This window comes from Dipodomys ordii, unplaced genomic scaffold (assembly GCF_000151885.1).
Source record: "Dipodomys ordii isolate 6190 unplaced genomic scaffold, Dord_2.0 Scaffold30, whole genome shotgun sequence".
In the NCBI taxonomy this organism is placed as follows: Eukaryota; Metazoa; Chordata; class Mammalia; order Rodentia; family Heteromyidae; genus Dipodomys; species Dipodomys ordii.
The window spans coordinates 1,950,424-1,971,816 of record NW_012267246.1 but is presented as its reverse complement, the minus strand read 5'-3'; the positions used below and the strand labels follow the sequence as shown (position 1 = coordinate 1,971,816).

The 21,393-nt window shown below is 41.6% G+C and overlaps 1 protein-coding gene across 1 annotated transcript; it reads left to right on the top strand.

The window, feature by feature from the left end:
• The first annotated feature begins 377 nt into the window (after positions 1-377).
• On the top strand, positions 378-16,088 carry LOC105985606 (vomeronasal type-2 receptor 1-like). Its single transcript, XM_013016205.1, has 6 exons — positions 378-628; positions 3,661-3,952; positions 6,507-7,370; positions 8,099-8,329; positions 13,149-13,272; positions 15,106-16,088. The coding sequence occupies exons 1-6, from the start codon at positions 378-380 to the stop codon at positions 16,086-16,088; spliced, it is 2,745 nt and encodes a 914-aa protein (XP_012871659.1).
• Positions 16,089-21,393: the final 5,305 nt, after the last annotated feature.

Below are 21,393 nucleotides of genomic sequence, written 5' to 3'. Positions count from 1 at the left end.
AGTTCTTCCTCACTTTTGAGGACGGAGAAGCTCCCACATGGTTGTTGAGGTGACAATAAATGCGGCTAGAATTGATAACCAGGAAAGGAATCTACAAAGGGAGTGACACCTGGGAAGTGAATCCTATTAAAAGCTCATGGAGGATTATTGCTAATCAAGACAGGAATGTCAGCTCTTCTCAGAATTACTATTATTCTACTCATCTGGATGTATAAATTGTCAGTGCCTGAGATGCTGTGAGTGGCAGACATGACAATTATGTAGCAAGTAGCAGCAAGCCAAGCCCAGTGGGATGAGCACACAGTGATGCTCCACCCAGGAGCCTCATGAAAACACCTGCGATTTCAATACCACTTGCCTTGCTCACTGGCATTGAGATGGCCAGCAGAAGGACATACCTGGTTCTGGGAGTTCTGCTGTTTGTATGGGTCAAGTTGGGCACTAAAGGCCAAGAAGAAGAAGAGGAAGACGAGGAAGTAACCTGCAGGTTGCTGGGCAAGTTTGATTTGAATGGATATGTGGATGCCAAAAACCATTCCGTTGTTATTGGAGGTCTGTTTCCTATTCACTCCAGGACCATCCCAGCAAATGAGTCTATTTTGGAGCCAGTGTCAGCCAAATGTGAAGGGTAAGCTGTTCAAGTCTTGTCATCAATTGCAGGTGTGGGTGAGGAGCGGCGGGCAGGGCCTGAGTATCCAACTGGAGCCATGATTCTACCCCAGTCAGGATAGGGACTCAGGTTCCCAAACCTCAGCTTCCCCTGATGGACATTCTCAGAACTGCTCAGGGTCCAGTGGATGTTTCTCAATTCTGTGTGTCAGAAGAGTAGTTTCCTATGGTGTAGGGGTCCCCCTCAGAGGGGGGTACACAGCCAGCAGCAGCATCAGAGCTCACCAGAGAGCTTGATAGGAGGTTGAGTCTGGCTTTGCATCTCAGACCCTGTTAAACAGACTCTCCCTGATTGGTGTTTGCATTCAGCTCTGAGCTGCACTGAGAACTCTGCAGTGTGGCTGCTCAGTGACTTGGCTAAAGCAGTGAAAATGTTCAGTGTGTGGCACTGGTGAATTTCTGACCTGAGGCTGATGTCAAGATTCCTTCAGCTGCTGGAAGGCCTCTGCCCTGTGGTGCCCACCTGGGGGTCCTGTCAGGAAAGGGAATCCACGCTGGTCAAAAATCAGGTTTGCTAGTGATCTGTTGTAGGCAAAGTAAGAATGGATTATGATAGACCCACCCACACACACACACACAGAATTTACATATGAAAAAATCCCAGAAATTCAAACCAACCACTCTTTCAAACTTACCACTCTTCTGTGGTATTGGGGAAAAGGGGAAGAAAGAGGGAGGGGAGAAGAGAGAAGGAAGGAGAGGGGAGAGAAGGAAGGGGAGGGGAGAAAAGAAAGGGAAGGGGTATTGGGGAAAAGGGGAAGGAAGAGGGAAGGGAGAAGAGAGAAGGAAGGAGAGGGGAGAGAAGGAAGGGGAAGGGAGAAAGGGAAGGGAAGGGGAAGAGAGAAAAGGAAGGGAAGGGGAAGGAGGGGAAAAGGCTTTATTGCCTAGCATTCACGAAGTTCTGCTTCCATCCCCAACACCAAAAAAGAAAATCCCTGATTTTAATTTATCTTCTTTCATCTTACTTCAGACATTGTGTTTTGAGATGTTTTTGGAGGGAAGCATCAACTTTCCTTTGAATAAAGCACTACACCATTGTAGTCCTTTTGAATTGTTTTCCATTTTGAGAGTAAAGCAAAGAGGAGGAGGAAAGGGCAACTTCATACAAGAGCTTTGCTGGAGTCAATGCATTATTTATCAAAAGTCTTCATTTCTACCAGTGAGATGAAGCAAAAATTTGGAGGTGTTCTTAGTACATGGCTCTAATTTACATAAATAAAATGTATTGATTTGTTCTCCACTATTAGCTAGAGCACCTGAAAGTCATTTTCCCAGAGTTATTTATGGAAAAGCCTATATACATATATGTAAACATAAATTCTATCAAGAATAATACGACATAGTTCCTATACTTGAAACACTGGTGATAAGCACATCTCATTTAAAAATAATTCCCTGACCATGGTTTGTTTCAGAATTACCCAAATCAACTATGTGACTGGATACTACTTGGATTTTAATTTTTCGGTATACTTCGTAAGAATGGTTCTATGGTTCTATCTCATTAACAATAGTCACAAGTGTCTCTTGTCTCTACCCACCCAACGTTTAACACTCCTTCATGGAAGATTCAGAAATTCATAATTTTAGAAAATACTATTTTTATATCAGTTATATATATATATATATACTATTTATATATCAGTTAAAGTATATAAAAGAAAATTTTCTACTTTTAACTATTTTTCAGATCTGTGAATGACAATGAGCTTGAACAGGGAGGGAGTATTTTCATTCTTGTCTAGATTAAGATTTAGAAACATTTTTGAGGGAAAGGGGATATCCTGTTTAATAACACTGTGGATGTTGTGATAGAAGTGACTGATTGAAAGCAAAATCATCTCAAGCAGAATCCTTGCAGTAATTATCTGTATTCATTATAGAAAATTTCTGTTGGTCCTTCTGCACATATTCATATACAACGTATGCAGAACTCACTTTGTTTACTACCTATCTCAGTATTATATTCAACTTCTATATAATTTCTTTAATTATAATTGCACAATGATGGAAACGTGCCCATACTGTCAATGTAGTTTCACTGAACAGACAAATTTATTGCAAATGGACACCATCAATGATCTCTAATAATCCATCTATGGCAGGAAAAAATCATGTCACTGGAGTCATAGTATATATAGCATAGTGTACTGTTTTAAGTACATAAAGTAGTATGTAGATATTTCTATAAAAAGTACTTTTATAATCAGTGTCAGAAGAAAACAAGACAAAGTAAAGGAAGAGAGACAAGAACTTTCTGTGACAAGAGGAACTTCCATACACAGGGAGAATGGTTGCTAGGGATCCCTGGGTGTCTGGTTTTATGAAGAATCACAAAAAGAAAAACTTAATGTTTCTGTGAAAAGATACATCTACATCTCACAATATTACAATACGTAAGACACACAGGAAAGGAAACATTAAATATAATTTTATTATTACTTTTTTACTTTATGTGGTAATTGAACCCAGGGCTTCATGCATGCTCAGCAAGCACTCTACTACTAAGTCACATTCCCAGCCCCCAAAAGAAACATTAAAAAGTTCTTTCCCAGCCAGGCATCTGGGAGCTGGTGTCTCATGCCTGTAATCCTAGCTACTCAGGAGGCTGAGAACTGAGGATCACGGTTTGAAGCCAGTCCTGGCAGGAAAGTCCATGACACTCTGATCTCCAATTAACCACCAGAAAACAGGAAGTGGTGCTGTGGTTCAAAGTGGTACAGGGCTAACCTTGAGCCGAAGAGATCAGAGACAGTGTCCAGGCCCTGAGTTCAAAACTGACAATCTGCAATAAAACATAAAAAGTTCCTTCCTAATATATTCAGTCACAGTGAATACAATTTGTAATTGAATCTTTCAGCTTTGTAGCATCAGTGATTAAATAAAAGCAAGCTCAGTAAGCTGAGTTACCTGATGATGTTCCAGCAAAATGCACCCTGGTATCCAAGCCCTGCTCACTGATGTGCCTTACAAGAGTGATTTCCCTTCCAGGTTCAACTTTCGAGGATTCCGCTGGATGAAGACCATGATCCACACCATCCAGGAGATCAATGAGAGGAAGGACATTTTGCCCAAGCACACTCTGGGCTATCAGATCTTTGATACATGTTGCACCGTGTCCAAAGCAATGGAGTCAGCTTTGGTCATGCTCACGGGGCAGGAAGAAAACAAACCCAACATGAGAAACAGCACTGGCGCCTATCTGGCAGGAATTGTTGGATCAGGAGGCTCAGCCCTATCGATTGCTGCTTCAAGAGTGCTAGGACTGTATTTTTTGCCTCAGGTATCTCAGGATATTGTGCTGGTTTTATCATATACAAACAGAACCTGTGCATGTGGATCTTGAAGCAAACAAGGAGCGGAGGGGAGGTTGGGCTAAGTTATAAAGGCAAGCAGGGGTGCCGTGAGGATGCGGGCCCAGTTCCTGTGTCCTGTCAGCAAGGATGATTTACTGCCTAGTGAGACAAGACTGAGACTCCTGTGCTTAATGATGAGGTGGTGGGTCTAGTGATTTGTACCTTGGCCCTCGGTAGACAGAACACTCAGCAATACTGTGGTCATGGATAAAAATACTCGTTGATTGATCAGTAGATGACGCTGTACTTGTGATGATCTTTATGCCTATTAGTGGTAATGATACATGACCCTAAGGGTTCATATGCTGCCAGACTGGCAGAGTCCTAGAAAAAAATGTTCATCAAAGCAACTTGGGAGATCCTAATATTAAAATAATATATATTGAGAGTCGAAAATGACACGTTCCATCATGAAGGTAGATGGAATTAGAAAAGATTACTAAGTAAGTAGAAAAAAGATCTATGATTATTTCCAAGTGTTTGTCATTAGAGTCAAAAGTTAGGGATTATTAATGTAAGTGGTGCTTAAGCTCCTTTATACTACTGAGGTAAGGGACGTATCATTTGCATGGTTTTTCAAGATTGTTTTTAAGACAGTTGTTTTACCAAATGTGCCAGGGTGCCGGGGATCACACCCCAACCCTCCCAGGCCAGGCAATGGCACTATCACTGAGCTACATCCCCCACCATGCAGATCTGCAAAGGATTTAGTAGAGAATTCAAACAGGAAGAATGGGAAGTACTGAAGAACTGAGAAAAGGTTGATTCTGTCCATTACTTTGCTGTGAGCTAAATGGTCAGCTCAGCTCAACTCTGAATGTTTCAAGTTCTGTCTTCCACTAAACACCAACGATGGTTAAAAACACAGGCTAGAAACCTTTAGAAAGGTTTTCTCCCCTAACACTTTGAAGTAATCCTGAAGAGAAGAACATACACTTTCACATCAGAGGTAGAAATTCTTAAATTCAGCATCCTCATAATCATTATCTAAATGCCACGTTAGGGAATTCTAGGGTCAGAAGAGGTAAGAAACTTACTTAAGGTCTCACACTGGTAAACTGCTGAGAATTAGAAATGATGTATCCTTGATCCTCACACAAGCTCTTTTAAGTTTTTGCATAGTCGAGTTTATTACTTATTCTTTGTCATTATTTTTATGCTTCATTGGTTTATTAATATCATAAGCCAACTCCAGTAATGAAAACAACCCTATGCTGAATAATGTTCACCATGTCTATGGCAATTGTGCACATGAATTTTATATTGTTATAATAACTTTAAAGAGTATTTCAAATAAGCATTTCCACATATTACATGGAATTTTTCTTGTCATTTTAAGTTTGCATTATTTTTATTATGCTAACTAGTTATAAAAGCATATCTATGTATCTATAAATCTAGGCATTATTGTAATTTTGTTTTAAATTGATACATAACATAATCATCTTTCTACACATCCTTGCCTCATTCAGCTCCTTCCTTAGAATATATGTATATGTATTTGTGTCAGTCCTGTGGCTTGAATGCAGGGTGTTCGTATTATCCCTGAGCTTTTTTCAAACAAACGTTGACTGTTAAGTGTGGTTCTAGAGTGTAATCTTTACCCAAAGGAACAAAGATAGAAGAGTTAGGGGAAAGAAAATGCAGGACTCGTTTTGAAGGAAATGACAGTTGCAAAGCTGTGGAATTATAATACAGAAGGAGGTGGCTTATTAGTGATATTTGCTGGAACAAGGGAGGTGACGTATGTTCTCTGAGGTAGAGCTGGTTAGGTCGAGGGTGAGCCACAGCAGCAGCGTGGTAAATGGTTAGGAACTTGTGGTTTTACAAGATGGAGAATACACACTAGGACTGCCTACCACTTGATATGAAATCACACTTCATTTATCAGGTGTGTTTAAAACAAGAGCCTTCATGAGATTTGCTGGAGAGCATGGCTTAACTCCAGTACTAAAGGGGGATTTCCTGACCTCTTTCTCAAGCGAAGACCACCATGCTCTGAAGTTCTGTCAGAGCAAAGAAAGGAAACAGGAGAAGGAAAGAAAGCACTGGAGAGGGAGAGCTAGAATGAATGAATGAGGGAGGAGAAAGGGAAGAGTGGGACAATGAAATGGATTATGAATCACTCACTCCATCCTTTATAGGCAGGGGATTTGGGATGGGAGGGTAGCCCTAAGTGGTGGACTCAAGGCAGCCAATTTGTGTCACAGAGTATAAAGGAAAGAGCAGATGGCAGCCCGGTTGGTGATCCCGTCTTAATGTCCTCATTGTCATTACTACCCTTCCCCAGCCCTTTGGTGTGGCAGGGACCAATGTGTCCACAGCCTTCCACTAGTGACTAGAAGGAGGGGTCCAGGGGTGTGCTTGTGCATTAAATGTGTTTACAAAGGATGGACTCTTACATCCCACTCTGTAAGTACAACCTGAAATTGTGCCACTGGCTTTGTTTTCTAATAAGTGCATGGTTGTTTCCAATTGTAGGTGGGTTATGCTTCTACCTGCTCACTTCTCAGTGACGAATTCCAGTTTCCAAGTTATTTTCGCACAATAGCCAGTGATACTATCCAGTCCCAGGCCATGGTGAAACTTATCCTGCACTTTGGCTGGGTGTGGGTGGGCACGATTGCAACTGATGACGACTATGGAAAATATGGTGTAAAAGTTTTTAAAGAAAACTTGGAGAGTGCCAACCTCTGCGTTGCATTCTCTGAAACCATCCCCAAAGTCTATTCCAATGAGAAAATGCAAAAGGCTGTGAATGCTATTAAAGGCTCCTCCGCCAAAGTCATCGTGCTGTATGCCTCTGATCTGGACCTCAGTCCCTTCGTGCTGGAGATGGTGTACCACAACATAACGGACAGGACATGGATAGCGAGCGAAGCATGGATCACCTCGGCCCTCTTGGCAAAGCCTGAATACTTCCCCTATTTTGGTGGAAGTATTGGGTTTGCAGTGCCAAGAAGTGACATCCCGGGGTTGAAAGAATTTCTTTATGACGTGCATCCCAGCAAGGATCCAAATGATGTCCTGACCATCGAATTCTGGCAGACAGCATTTAACTGTACTTGGCCCAATAGCAGTGTTCCTTACAATCTGGACCACCGAGTGAATATGACTGGGAAAGAGGACCGACTGGAGGCCACATCTGATCGGTTGTGTACTGGAGAGGAGAGGCTGGAAGATCTTAAAAATACCTACCTGGACGTGTCTCAGCTGAGAATCACAAACAATGTCAGACAAGCTGTGTATACTCTGGCTTATGCCCTGGATGAGCTCAGCAGATGTGAGGAACTTAAAGGGCCAGACCAGTTCTGTCCATATATACCTACTTTTCAACCACAGGAAGTAAGTTGTTGTTTCCTCTCTCAATGTAGCTTGGAATTACAAGAATCCATGCCATTGAATATACTGGTTGCTATGGTACTTAGTAGATGTTTTCCTATGATGACCAACTAAAAGGATTCCCCAGTAACTTAAATGAACTCCTTCAGTTCTTAATTGTTAATAGAATAATCATTAGGATTTTTGTAAATATAGAAAAGCACCTAAGACGGTGTCTTACACAGACTGCTTTTTGTGTTGGTTTTTTGTTTTGTTTTCCTATGCACATAATAGAAATTTAAAGTTTACGTCGTAAGCCAGAGGAACTTAGGTACCTCCATTCCTTTATCTTGTTACTTCACCGTCCATGAGATGGTGCACTACCACTTATTTTAAGGTCAGTTCTTGGGCCTAGTATGTCTACATTTTATCCAGAAGAAATTGGAAAGAAAAAAGATCTGTATGACCCTCCACTTAAGGATCGCTCATCAATATTAAGGTGAAATTTTTTATTTGGTAGTTAACACATTTCTTTTTAAAGTAAATGTGATCCAATGTGCACTTTACATTTATAGCACATCTGTTTGGAAAACATCCCTCACGTTTGAATCTTCACATACATACAAAAAAGAAGAAGAAAATCAATACTGTGAATTAAATATGAGTCTGAAATTGTTTTCTTTGCACAATTCTGCTTTCTAGATAAGTGAATACTTAATGATTTGCATGTCCCATTTTTTCCTGGTCTCTAGCTGACGGAATATGTAAGTAGTCTTAGATTTACAACACATGATGGAAGGAAAGTAGAGTTTGATGAAAGTGGAGATATAAAAGAAGGAAACTATGATATTCTAAACTGGCAATTAGATGATAATGGAGAAGTTGCCTTCATAAAGCTTGGAGAATATACTTTCAAAGAATCTAAGTATGAACTCCGCTTCAAAAAGGAGTCACCAATATTTTGGAACACAGAATCATCAAAGGTTAGTTTTACTCTTTCTCCTCAGTACTGTTTTTCTCCTTTCCCTATTAAAGTAACATATATTACTGTTTCACTGAATATTTTCTTTTTTTTGAATTTCTTTTTTTAAAATTTTTTATTGTAAGGATACTATACAGAGGGTTACAGTTACATGAGCAAGAATGAGTACACTTCCTATTGAGCATTGTTACCCCCTCCATTGTTTTCCCCCTACCATCCCTTCCCTCCCTACCTTCCCTGAGGTTCTTTTTTTAAAATTGTGATTAAGTGATTACATAATTTCCCAAATTTCACAGTATTGTGGAATAATGATGCTCATTTAAAGTCACAAGTTCATTCTAACTTTCCTGGAACAATTGTCTATCACAGTCTATAACATATAACGGTGTACACATATACACCATACATGTGATCAGCAGCATGGGGATATTTAGTAGTGGTTCGACCAGATGAGTGGGAGTTCTTTGTTTCTTAAGTCCTGTTAATTTTGTCGAATCACCTAACATTTTGGATTTAGCATCCACTTATCAGGGAGTCACTGAATATTTTCATACATACCCAAAATGTACTTTGATGTACTTAAAATACAAGATACTGTTATTTTCTTCATCCTTCCTGGTGGCCCCTTGAAATTCTTTGAGCATTTATCATGGGAGTTACATGACATAGACAGTATAACAGATCAAAGCCCCCTTCCCAGTACCTTCACCTTTCCCCTTCAACTCTTTCTCCTTCCCTCCCCCTCCTCCAAAGCCTCATTTTCCACTCATACCCCTCTATTATTTTGTGCCAGTACTGGGACTTGATCTCAGGGCCTGGGCACTGTCCCTTAGCTTTTTCACTCAAGGCTAATGTTCTACCACTTGAACTACAACTCCCTTCCAGCTTTTTGCTGGAGATAAGAGTCTCATGGAATTTCCTGCCCATGCTGGCTATAAACCTTGATTCTCAATTCTCAGCCTCCTGTGTAGTTAGGATTACAGCTTTGAGCCACTGGTACCAGGCCTATCCCTCTACTTTTATGATTTACATTTCTCAAATGAAAGAAAGTATGAGGGATTTGTCTTTCAGAGTCTGGTGTCTGTCATTTAATATGATTATTTTGGTTTCATCCATTTTCCTGCAAATGACATTTCATTCTTTTCTTTGGCTGGATACTCTCTTCTACATGTATGCCACATTTCCTTAATCCATTTACCTAGTGATAGGCACCTGGGCTTGACTATTGTGAACAGTGATGCAATGAATATGGTCTACAGAACCTCTTGTATAGTGCTTTAAATTCCTTTGACTATATGTCCAAGAATATATGGTAGCTTGAGTTTAGTTTCATCAAGAGTTTCCATCTTGATTTCCAAAGTGGCAATTCCCATCAACAGTGTGTAAGGACTACTTCCCCCACATACTGGCCACAGGTAAACACTAGAACATATCTGCATAGAGAAAGCACTAGAACACATCTGCACAGGTAGGAAAAATTGGGACATAGTTGAGCAAGTGCCAATTGTTATTCACATTCTTGATGACAGCAATCATGATAGGGCTGATTTGATATACCTTAGTGTATTTTTATTTTCATGACCTTTATGGCTATGGACAGTAAATAGCTCTTTGTTCAGTTACTGGCAATTCGTAATTCTTTGGAGAATGGTCTGTTCAATTTTGTTTGCTCATGTATTAACTGGATTATGTGGGAGGATTTGTTTTGAGCTTTTTATATATTCTAGAGATTAACCTGTTGCCAGATAGAGTTGTCTCTTGACACTGGTGATTATTTTCTTCTAGTGCAGAGTCTTTTTAGTTGCTTCATATATATTTCAATACAAATATAATAGACATTTACTAATAGCACTACAAAAAGTTCACTGCCCTCTAAGTGCTTACAATCTGATGAAATAATACGTCGTGCAAACTTTTCTGAACATACTGCTATATATGCATAGGAACTGGGGAATCATCAAACAGCTACATCTTGGAGTTGTCATTCAGTGGGTGGTAACCAGCCACAGTAAGTTAAAAGGAAGATTCACAGGATCTTAATAGTGATATTGCTGCAGAAAACAAATGAACAAGGACTGTTAGTAACAGCTTTCTGTGAGTTTAATTTTGTCTTTACTCACAGATGCAATGTGTTTCAGTCAGTACTGTTCATCATCAAACATTCTCTTTCCCCTCAATCCCCTCAGACAGTCATGGCACCCCACAATTACAAATTTATGTGTGGTGTACACCCAATCCAGTGAAAGTTAATGTACACTGACCTTTTAGTTTAACAGAAATCCCATTCGCCATTCCTAGACCTTATTTGCTGAATGGTGAAGTTCTACTCAGAAAGGCACTATCTGTGCAGGTATCACTCAGTGTTTTCTCTACCATTTGCTGATATGTTCTAGTTCTTTCTCTAGATGTGCAGATATATTCTAGTATTCGCTCCTACAATTATTTCAAGGTTTTAGGTCTTATGTAAAATCTCTATCTACTCTGAACTGATATTAGCACAAAGCAAGAGATACAAATCTAGTTTCAGTCTTGGCATGTTGATCTCCCAATTTTCCAGCATTATTAGTTGAACAGCCTTTCTTTTCTCCAGCTAGGTGTTGGGCCACTTTTTCAAAACTCAGATGCTGCAGCTGCATGTGCTTACTTAGAGATCTTCTGTTTTGTGCCAGTCCCATGCTATCCCATACTATGGCTCTGTTGTATGGTTTGAAATCTAGTATTGTGATACAATTGCACTTTTTAACTCAAGATTGCTTTGGTTCTTCAGGAATTTTTCTTCTTCCATATAAATTTAAGGATTTTGCTAGTTCTATGAAGAATCAATTAGGCAGTTTGATAAGTATTGCATTAATAACCATTTTCATAGTATTGATTTTGCCCATGAACATGGGAGATCTAGCTTCTAGTATCTTCTTCAATTTCCTTCCTCAACATTTTATAGTTTTCACTGTAGTTTTTTTGTTTGTTGTTTTTTAACCTCCCTTGTGATTAACACTTTTTCCTAGGTATTTTTGAGGCTATTTTTATTTATTTATTTATTTTTTTGTCGGTTGTGGGGCTTGAACTCTGGGCCTGGGCGCCGTCCCTCAGCTCTTCAGCTCAAGGCGAGTGCTCTATCACTTGAGCTACAGCGCCACTTCTGGTTTTCTGGTGGTGTATTGGAGATAGGAGTCTCACAGTCTCTCCTGCCTGGGCTGGCTTTGAACCACGATCCTCAGATCTCAGCCTCCTGAGTAGCTAGGATTACAGGCGTGAGCCACCAGCGCCCGGCTTGAGGCTATTTTTAATGGAATTCTACTGATATGTTTTTCTCAGTCTGTTCATTGCTGGTATATAGAAAAGCTACTGCTTACTTTGTGTGTGGGTTGTGGGGCTTGAACTCTGGGCTTGGGCACTGTCCCTCAGCATTTCAGCTCAAGGCAAATGCTCTACCACTTGAGCTACAGCATCACTTCCAGTTTTCTGGTTTTATTGGAGATAAGGGTCTCACGAACTTTCCTGCCTGGGCTTTGAATTACGATCCTCAAATCTCAGCCTCTTGAGTAGCTAGCATTACAGGTGTGAGCCACCAGTGCCCAGCCCATCTTTTTTATGTACAATCTGTTGATTATGTTGTTGGATTCAGTTTACAAATATTTTATTGAAAAACCTTGCCTACTAAAGAGAAGGAACTATAATTTCCTTTTCTTATGACCTTTACTTTTGAAACAAGTAAAATACTGGATTCATAAAAGGAGTTTGGTAATGATCCTTCCCTTTACATTTCATATAGAAGTTTGAGGAGTATTGTGTTTGTTCTTCTTTAAAAGTCTTGTAGAGGGGCTGGGAAGGTGGCTCAGTGGTAGAGCGCTTGCCTTACATGCATGAGGTCCTGGGTTCGATTCCTCAGCACCACATAAGCAAAAAGAAAAAAGCCAGAAGTGGTGCTGTGGCTCAAGTGGTAGAGTGCTAACCTTGAGCTGAAGAGCTGAGGGACAGCGCCCAGGCCCAGAGTTCAGGCCCCACAACAGGACCCAAAAATAAAAAAAAAAAGTCTTGTAGAATTGAGTTGTGAATCTGCCAGGTCCTCATCTTTTTTTCCCTTTAGTTAGGAATATTTTACAGCTGGAAACCCATTACTTGTTACAGATCTAGTTAAGTCCTTTTATCCTCTAATGGTAACTGTAGTAATCGAGTGCATTCAGATATGAAGCGACTTCTACATCTTCTAGTCTGGGGGATATAAATTTGTCAGTGTTCCCTCATTATCTTCTGGATTTCACTGGTGTGTATGCTGATATCTGATTTTCATCTCTTAATTTTATTTATACAGGTTTTTCGTCTCTTCCTTAGAGTCAGAAAGGCTAACATTAGTCTGTATTATTTTTCTTTTCAAACACCAACTTTCTTTCACTGTTTTTTTTTCCTTCTCTGCTAGAACTTGTGCTGGCAGTCAGGGCCTCACGTGCTTGCTTGGCTGTGAAAGCTTTAAGACTATACTTGGATGGCTTTGCTGAATCCCTACGGCGATTCCCTGGGTGACAGGTACTCCCCATAACTGGAGCCCACCTGTCAAAGTGTCCCCACCCCAGAGTCCCAAATGCATTCATTCTGGTCTAGATTCTCAAGGTTTAGATTTTGTTTTGCATTTCTGGGATCATCCACAAGGTCTGCCTTCAGAAAGTGTCCGGGCTCCCTACCGTGTGACTTGCATTCATCAAGCTTTCCTAGATTTCGCAGCTCAGCAGAGCTTCACAGGAATCCAGCCCGGTACTTCTTCAGCCCCACAATGGCAGAGACAAAGAACGCAAGCTGAAAATCTTTGCACACATCTTTACCAGGTTCCCTATTCGGTGTGCACCGACGTGTGTCCTCCCGGGACCCGCAAGGGGATTCGTCATGGTAAACCCATCTGCTGCTTTGATTGCATCCCATGTGCTGATGGACATGTGTCAGAAAAACCAGGTACAAATGTTTATTTTCTCCTGACATTAAATTGCAATTAACTGTCAAAGAGATCCTAGGAGACTTTTTTGGTTAAAAAAAAAAAGACATGAATAATGTGTAACAAACATCACAAAAATACATCAAATCATGAATGTTCTGGTACTATTTAAAAAGACAAAACACAACAACAGAACAATGCTGGGTGCCAGTTGTTCAAGCTTGCAATTCTAGCTATTTGGGAGGCTGAAATCTAAAAGATTATGGTTCAAAGACAGTTCATAAAGAAAAATCCAGAGACTCCATCTCCAATTAACCAGCAAATACCTGGACTAGAAACAAGGCTCAAGTGGCAGAGCATCAGCTATGAGCAAATAAGCAAAAAGACCAAGTGTGAAGCCTTTTGAGTCTAAGCTCTGCTATCAGCTGAAACTAAAATGTAACACTGGCATTAATTTCTAAAGTTCTTACAAGTTAGAAAAGCTCTGCAGCAATGAAGTAAGGATAATACTAAATGTATGATGTGAATTTGAATAATTATATTCAAGAATATCTTTAAATTATGTTTCTGAAATATATTAAACACTAGTAATAGGATTGCCATTTTATTGAATTATTTCTAACTTGGAAATAACAACATTGTTGAGTTTAAGGCCATAAGTACTCATGAATCATGATGTACAATGATTCTACAACTGCTGCTCATGAATTCTTAATCACAGCTAATTTGCTGCTTATTAGTACGAGTTCTCCTTATGCCTCAAGTACACAGTCACATAAAGCATGCAGAAGGAATTTATTCTTATTTCTAATATATCTCCTGACAAATGACCAACACCAGGAAATGTGGAAGAGAATATTTTCACATGTGTATCCATGCTGGAGCATGAACTCAGGACCTGGGCACTGTCCCTGAGCTATTTTGCTCAAGGCTACTGCTCTACCACTTGAGCCACTCCCCTTCTGGTACTTTGGTAGTTAAATGGACATATCAGTCTCATGGACCTTTCCTGCCCAGGATAGCTTGAACTACAATCTTCAGATCTCCGCCTCCCGAGTAGCAAAGATTACAGGTATCAGCCACCACCACCTGATTATTATATAATAGTTTTTTCTATGTTGAATCATCCAAAAAGTGCCCCCCCCAAAAAAGCACAATGCAACCCAATAACCCCAGGACCTCATTTGTCACACTATTCACAGAGAAATTACTTTTAGAAAAGTGTAGGTCAGTTCACAGAAACCATCAAAAAGGAATTCAAATCTTGAATTCTCCAAAGAATAGTAATGATCTATTTCATAATCTATCATAAACTCATCTCATATAGCTTTTTCTTATATGCCACTTCTCTTATAGCCAAGTAATACACCAAAATTGCCTCAGGAAAAGGAAACAGAGTAATTGTTTCTATTTATAGACGTATCCTCAATCATTCACACATCATTCTTAAAATTTGTACCTGGGAATTGAAAAAGGAAAAGACAAAGTCAGGACAAAATTCTTTCCAACTAAAACCACTAGTGTTTTAACTAACTTAAGTCACAAACAATTGAAAGTGTCACTCATACATGCAATTACCACACTGGTGACCATGGAGGTTTACAGTGCAATAGTTCCTTTTTTGATAGACAGTTGAAAACATGTTGCTAGAAAGACAAGTGAAGGAAAGGCTAAAATTAAGAAACAAGCTATACAATAGTTGCACACTTTATAGTGATTTCAACACCATAATTTTGATACATTTCTCATGTTGCACATTATGGATTTGAATGATTCCCACTCTCAGCCTTGGGCTGTTCTGGACTATTTAGAACCAGCAGATGCCCTGCAGTGAACTCTCGTTCCTTCACCAGGTGAGAGGGAGTGCACGCAGTGTGGTGAGGACTACTGGTCTAATGAAGACAGGAGCAAGTGTGTGCTCAAAGAGGTGGAATTCCTGGCCTATGACGAGGCCCTGGGCTTCACCCTGGTCATCCTGTCCATCCTCGGGGCCCTGGTGGCGCTGGCGGTCACCGTGGTCTATGTGCTCTACAGGAGGACTCCCCTGGTGCAGGCCAATGACCGGGAGCTGAGCTTCCTCATCCAGGTGGCGCTCCTCATCATCATGCTGTCCTCTCTGATCTTCATCGGCAAGCCACACACCTGGTCCTGCAGGGCCCGCCAGGTCACTCTGGCCCTGGGCTTTGCTCTTTGCCTCTCCTCCATTCTGGGAAAGACCATTTCACTCTTCCTGGCCTACAGAATTTCTGCCTCCAAAACTCGGTTCCTCTCCATGCGCCCCGTGTTTCGCAAGCTCATCGTGTTGCTCTCTGTGCTGGTGGAGGCTGGCATATGCATCGCCTACTTGCTGATGCGCCCCCCGAGGGTGTACAAGAACATGGAGTCTCAGGTGATCAAGATCATTCTGGAGTGCAACGAGGGTTCTATCGAGTTTTTGTGCGTCGTGTTTGGGGTCGACGTCTTGCTGGCCTTCCTGTGCTTTCTGAGCAGCTTCGTGGCTCGCCAGCTGCCAGATAATTATTATGAAGGCAAATGCATCACTTTTGGCATGCTGGCCTTCTTCATCATCTGGATCTCTTTTGTGCCCGCCTACTTGAGCACCAAAGGCAAATTCAAGGTGGCCGTGGAGATCTTTGCCATCCTGGCATCCAGCTACGGTTTGTTGGGCTGTATATTTGCTCCCAAGTGCTTCATCATTTTGCTGAGGCCGAAGAGGAACACGGCTGAGACAGTTGGGGGAAGAGTGCCCACTGCAGATAAGAGCATCCAGCTGACATCTGCATCTGTGAGCAGTGAGCGGAATGAGACCGCCGTGTCCACAGTTCTGGATGACTAGCATGGGCGGGACACCTGTCCTGCCAAGCCTCAGGGTGACTTGCATTTGGGTTGCTTGTGTGGAATCTGCCCATGCTGAGGGCAATACAGAGGATGGGGGCTCTAGTGGGATAGTCCTAGGATGGTAAATGTAGTTTCATTCTGCACCATTCCATTTCGCATGAATTAGAATACCTCTTGCTCCTGAAATGATGACCTGTTTCCTTCAAATATTCTATTAGGATTTTTTTGTAGGGGAAGATAATACAACTTATCTAAAATGATAGAGAAAAATACTGGCTCATGACTATGATTTTGGTCTTAAACAGTGGATATCTGATTGGGAGTTAACCTTCACCCAGCAAGGACCAAAAACCACATTCTACTCCGTATCTTGTTAATGTGTCTTCCAAAGTAGAGAGCTCTCTGGTTGAAAAAAAAATTACATTGTGTAGTTTCCCTTGGAGCAGGAAGTTGAGAGATAATTCCTGCAAGATTTCTGGCACACAAAGAATCTTGGAGGAACTGAAACAGCAACAATGGTAATATAATAGTAGGAGACAAGTTCTTCCAGGGGGAAGCCCTCCCTCCCAAGGCTTTCCTGGAGGGGAATAAGGGTTCCGTGTGAGCTTCAACACATTCCTAAAAAATGACATGAAGATGTCACTTCAGCAGTCAAGTTGATCATACATGAGGATCCTCGTGGCAGAACAGCTAATACTGGGCCACAGCTAGTATCTGAAGGCAAGAGATTTAAGGAACTAATTCAATGATAACTATCTGCTCTCTGACCACACAGAGTTAACTGGAATTTGAGTCCCACGAGGAAATGTTATAGAAATGCTTTTAGTCTTTGAAATATGAAACTTCTAAGGACAGAAGGTTAGGTGAAACACTCCACTTCCTTACAGAGAAGCAAGAGGAGCCAGACACAATTTATTTTCAAGTTAGTGATAGGACATGGGAAGCCAGCACAGACGAGGATAAATCAAAACTCACTAAATCAAGGACAAGATGGCAAAAAAGTAGCTATTTAGAGGAATATGAATTTCAAAATACATTTACAAGCCCCTCAGAATACAAATAAGGTGGCAAAAAAAAACATGTGTGCCTTTCCCTATCCTCCAAGGAAAGTGGCTGCAGTAGAACATGGCATTTCTACTCTCTTATCTGACCATAACTTTCCTTCATTCTGGGACAATCTTCAAAGCCTTCCACAAAACCCTTAGCTGTGCCAATAATGGAAAACATTTTAAGTAATCTGAAGAACAGTTACTCACACTTTAGGTCAAAGTGAATTCCTGATATAGATGTTATTTAGGTAAAACAACCCCCAAACACACAATATAAGACCAAAACAAAGTAGAGAATTAATAACTAAATATGAAACTGGACAGGAGAATGTGTTTAATGGCTGAAGAGTCAGGATGCATGTGACTTTTTGGCTCTAGAAATCTGACAGGTCAGAAAGAGGACCCTCAGGAGAGCTGCATTGTGTCTTGAATCTCAGGGAACCTCCCTGTGCAGAGACGCATGATGGCTTGTTGGAGCAGGAAGTAGACCATGATTTCTAATATAGTGGGGTCAATCTGTCAAGAATCTGACAGGTTTCACAAAAGGCACACTCCAGACTAGATAAGGGGTGAGCTTCCTACACTCCAATCAGAGTGTATACAAAGGTTCTCATGAGCTAGAAAGTGGGCATGTCTGTTAGAGTTCAATGATACCCAAGGGTGTTGTGGACGAGCCCCTCTCTCCCACCCACCTCAAGGACGTCCACAGTGATTTTCTTCACAGTTCTAGTCAATGAATAGTAATCTCCATAATATCAAATAGTATTTCTTCTGTGGTAAACATGTGGTTTAAAAAATTTTTTAGTGAAAATTAAAGACTGAAAACTGTGTGCACACTGATTGCTTTGTAAGAAAATAACTTCTAGAACCCAACTTTAGACACTCCTTGCTGTGGGTGAGCACATCCCTGTAATGCATGCTGGGCCTTGAGGAGTGGCTCAGAATTGATTTCAGGATGTTATATCAACATTATGTGTTACTGGCTTAACATGAAGTCTAACTGCATTAGACCAAATGCAAAATAATACCCCGAGGTAACACAAAAACATGCCTCATGGAGCATTTCCTTGTAAGAAATGTGTATGGCCTGGAAGGCTTAAACACATATTATAAGGTTAATTTTTTGCACTAGGGCAAAGAACATTTCTGAGGGAAAAAAATCAACCATAGTATGACAAGGGATGAGTTACTCCAAATGTCAAATTAACCTCCATAAACGCAGCTGAGTTCACAGCTCTCCTCTGCTGCTCAACTCCCCATGCTGGTGGGAAAGCATGGAACTAGTGCCAAGGCCTGACAAGCCTGCAAACTGCTCATCTGCTCTTTGTACAGTCATCACCGTTACCTCCAAGACTCCTGCTTCTCCCACAGCTCAGAGTCACTTCTGCAATCCATCTCCCCATGTATCCTCCATCCATCTCTGATGCTTAAGGCGCATCAGACTCAGAGGCAGGTATGGAAGACATGAAAAGGGGTACTGACATTCCACTCCAGGTGCCTGCCATCTTTTTCAATGATAGATTAACTGAAAACATCCCCCCCTCTCCCTGTGAAGGGCATGACAAAGGATGGGCAGGGTGAGTAAAATTCAGGGAAGGCCTCTGGGTAAAAGATTCCTGATGGATGAGAGGAAACTTAAGTCATCTGAAAGAGGGATCAACTAAGACTTTCATTCCACCTAGCCGAAGCCTAACAGCACGGCAAGTAACAGCAATGCCAACCTCCCTACGGCTAAAATTTTAAATACACTGTCATAGAACTTAGTGTCTTTGTTCTATCTTTGGCCATTTTCTTCCTTCTACTGGTGGTATATTCCCTGCCACTCTAATTACATAAACTTGCTTTTGTAAAAGGGATATGACATTGACAGATGGATAGACAGACATACAAACAGACAGATAACATACACTTACCTGGTGCTTAATTTTTTATGTATAGTTGAATAAAGTTATCAGAACAGCTAACCACCTGCCATAGAAGGCCCAGGGGAAATGTTTTCAGAGGAGTTTGGAGCTGTAGCACAGCAGGGGTCGGGGAGGGGACCCTGTTGGAGGCACGATTTGCAGGTCAGTGGGGTCAGAGAGAGCTAAAGGCCTTTAGCAGGGGATGGGATGGAGAGGTGGCCCTGAACAGAAGGAGGGGGTTGAAAAAGTAGAAGGAGGTGTTGAAAGAGTTTTCCAGGTTATCCATCCATCTTCCCTTACTAATTCCCAATGTGAACCTGCATCTTTTTTGGGGGTGGGGGGATCCTGGGGCTTAAACTCAGGGCCTCGGTGCTGCTAGTTTTTCCCTTGAGGCTAGTGCACCACTTTCACTTTTCTGAGGTTAATTAGAGACAAAGGTCTCATAGACTTTCCCTCCTGGTATGGCTTTGATCCTAAGGTTTTAGCCTCCTAACTAGGATTACAGGCCAGAGCCAAACCAAAGAAGTCTTTTTTCTTTGTCTCCCAAACAGCACCATTTCTTTCCTTTGGGCTGCCACTATAAACAGGAGCTGTGTTAAACAAGTCACTCTCTGTAATCTTGAAGTAGAATTGTTAACAACAGCCAGGTGCTGGTGGCTCATGCCTGTAATCCTAGCTACTCAGGGGGCTGACACCTGACACCTGAGCATCACTGTTGAAAGCCAGCCTGGGCAGGAAAATCCATGAGACTCTTATCTACAATTAACCACCAGAAAACCAGAACTTGTGCTGTGGCTCAAAGTGGTAGAGCACTAACTAGCTTTGAGCAAAAGAGCTCAGGGATAGTGCCCAGGCCCTGAATTCAAGCCCTGGGACGACAGACAGACAGCATTACGAACAACATGGGTTTAAAAAAAAATCACTGGGAGATTTGCTTATTTATTTTCCCTTTAGCAGGTTGCTCCTTATTTGGAAAACTTGTTTTTACCTGAAAGGTATTGTGTACAAATCTAACAGACTCAATGTAATAGAGTAGATTCATCGATGCAACAAAGACTCCCTAATCTGAGCTGTTTAACATATCCACAGTGCTTGCTCCCTGCCTGTCAGACATAGCGTCCCTGCTCAGTCTCAGAGAGCTGCCCCTTCAGGAAGGAGTCACGAAGATCCTGGAGAGAGCTGGGGTCCCAGCACTGTAGGCCTGAGGCAGGACTGGGACTGGGAGGCTAGTCTGACATACCCTCTGAGAACCTGACTCAAAAGATACAAATCCTGCTGGGCACCGGTGGCTCACGCCTGTAATCCCAGCTACTCAGGAGGCTGAGATCTGAGAATCAGGGTTCAAAGCCAGCAGGCAGGAAAGTCCGTGAGACTCTTATCTCCAATAAATCACTAGGAAACCAGAAGTGGCGCTGTAGCTCAAGTGGTAGAGCTGAAGAGCGCAGGGACAGCTCCCAGGCCCAGAGTTCAAGCCCTACAACCGACAAAACAAAACAAAACAAAAGATACAAATCCCAACTTTTCCTTGTCCTTTCAAAGGTTAGATGATTCTAAGTACTCACAGACTGGGAAGCCGGAGTCTTCAAAGAGCCTTTAGAATAAGGAGGGATGTGTGATACGTATCCTGTTCCTGCTCTTTGAAAAGTATGCAGTGGAAAAGAGACTTCAGATCCTCCTAGTTCTGAAAATGCACAGAAAAAAACAAACAAAAAAAGCCCATCTCATTCAGCCCTCAGCAGCACTCCTGCCGAAGACACCAGAGCTGTTCCCTCCCTTCCCTTAGAAGCAGTCCTCATGATGCACAGCCTGCGTCCTAGGAGCACAGGCACGGCTTTGATAAGGCACAGACACCTCTTACCAAGTTTCTTAAAACGTTTTGTTTTTTTTAACCAATATCAGCTTAAAAATAAATTTTCTCAGTGAAGCACTGATGGCCCATGCCTGGATTCTTAGGTATTTAGAAGGCTGAGCTAAGGAGGAGCATAATTTGAGACCATATTGGATCCCAGGATCCCCCTTCAACAGAGGAACTAGTTGGCAGCATGATCCTCTTGCCCAGTTACCAGGAAGCCTGATAGTGAATGAACAGACATGCCCAGGCAGCGAGTGAGTCTCTCAAAATTAGTGAGCAAAAACCTGGGCTGGAGACATGGCTCGCTGGCAAAAGCTCCTCCTTAGCAAGCAAGGGGCCCACAGTTGATATACCAGTATCACCAAAAAGTAAAAAAAAAATATTTGTGTCTCTCCTGGGTGTTCAGGGGAACAGCGGATTGGGTGTTGTGCCTGTTGAAGGTGATGTGACAGTGAGCAGAAGAGCAACACAGTGAGGGAAAGGTGATCACACAGAGTG

Excerpts from the sequence above, each read along its gene's own strand:
- LOC105985606 (XM_013016205.1), top strand. The coding sequence starts at position 378 with ATGGCCAGCAGAAGGACATACCTGGTTCTGGGAGTTCTGCTGTTTGTA. Across the intron at positions 8,330-13,148 it reads GGAACACAGAATCATCAAAG|GTTCCCTATTCGGTGTGCAC; the intron begins GTTAGTTTTACT and ends CATCTTTACCAG. Across the intron at positions 13,273-15,105 it reads ACATGTGTCAGAAAAACCAG|GTGAGAGGGAGTGCACGCAG; the intron begins GTACAAATGTTT and ends TTCCTTCACCAG.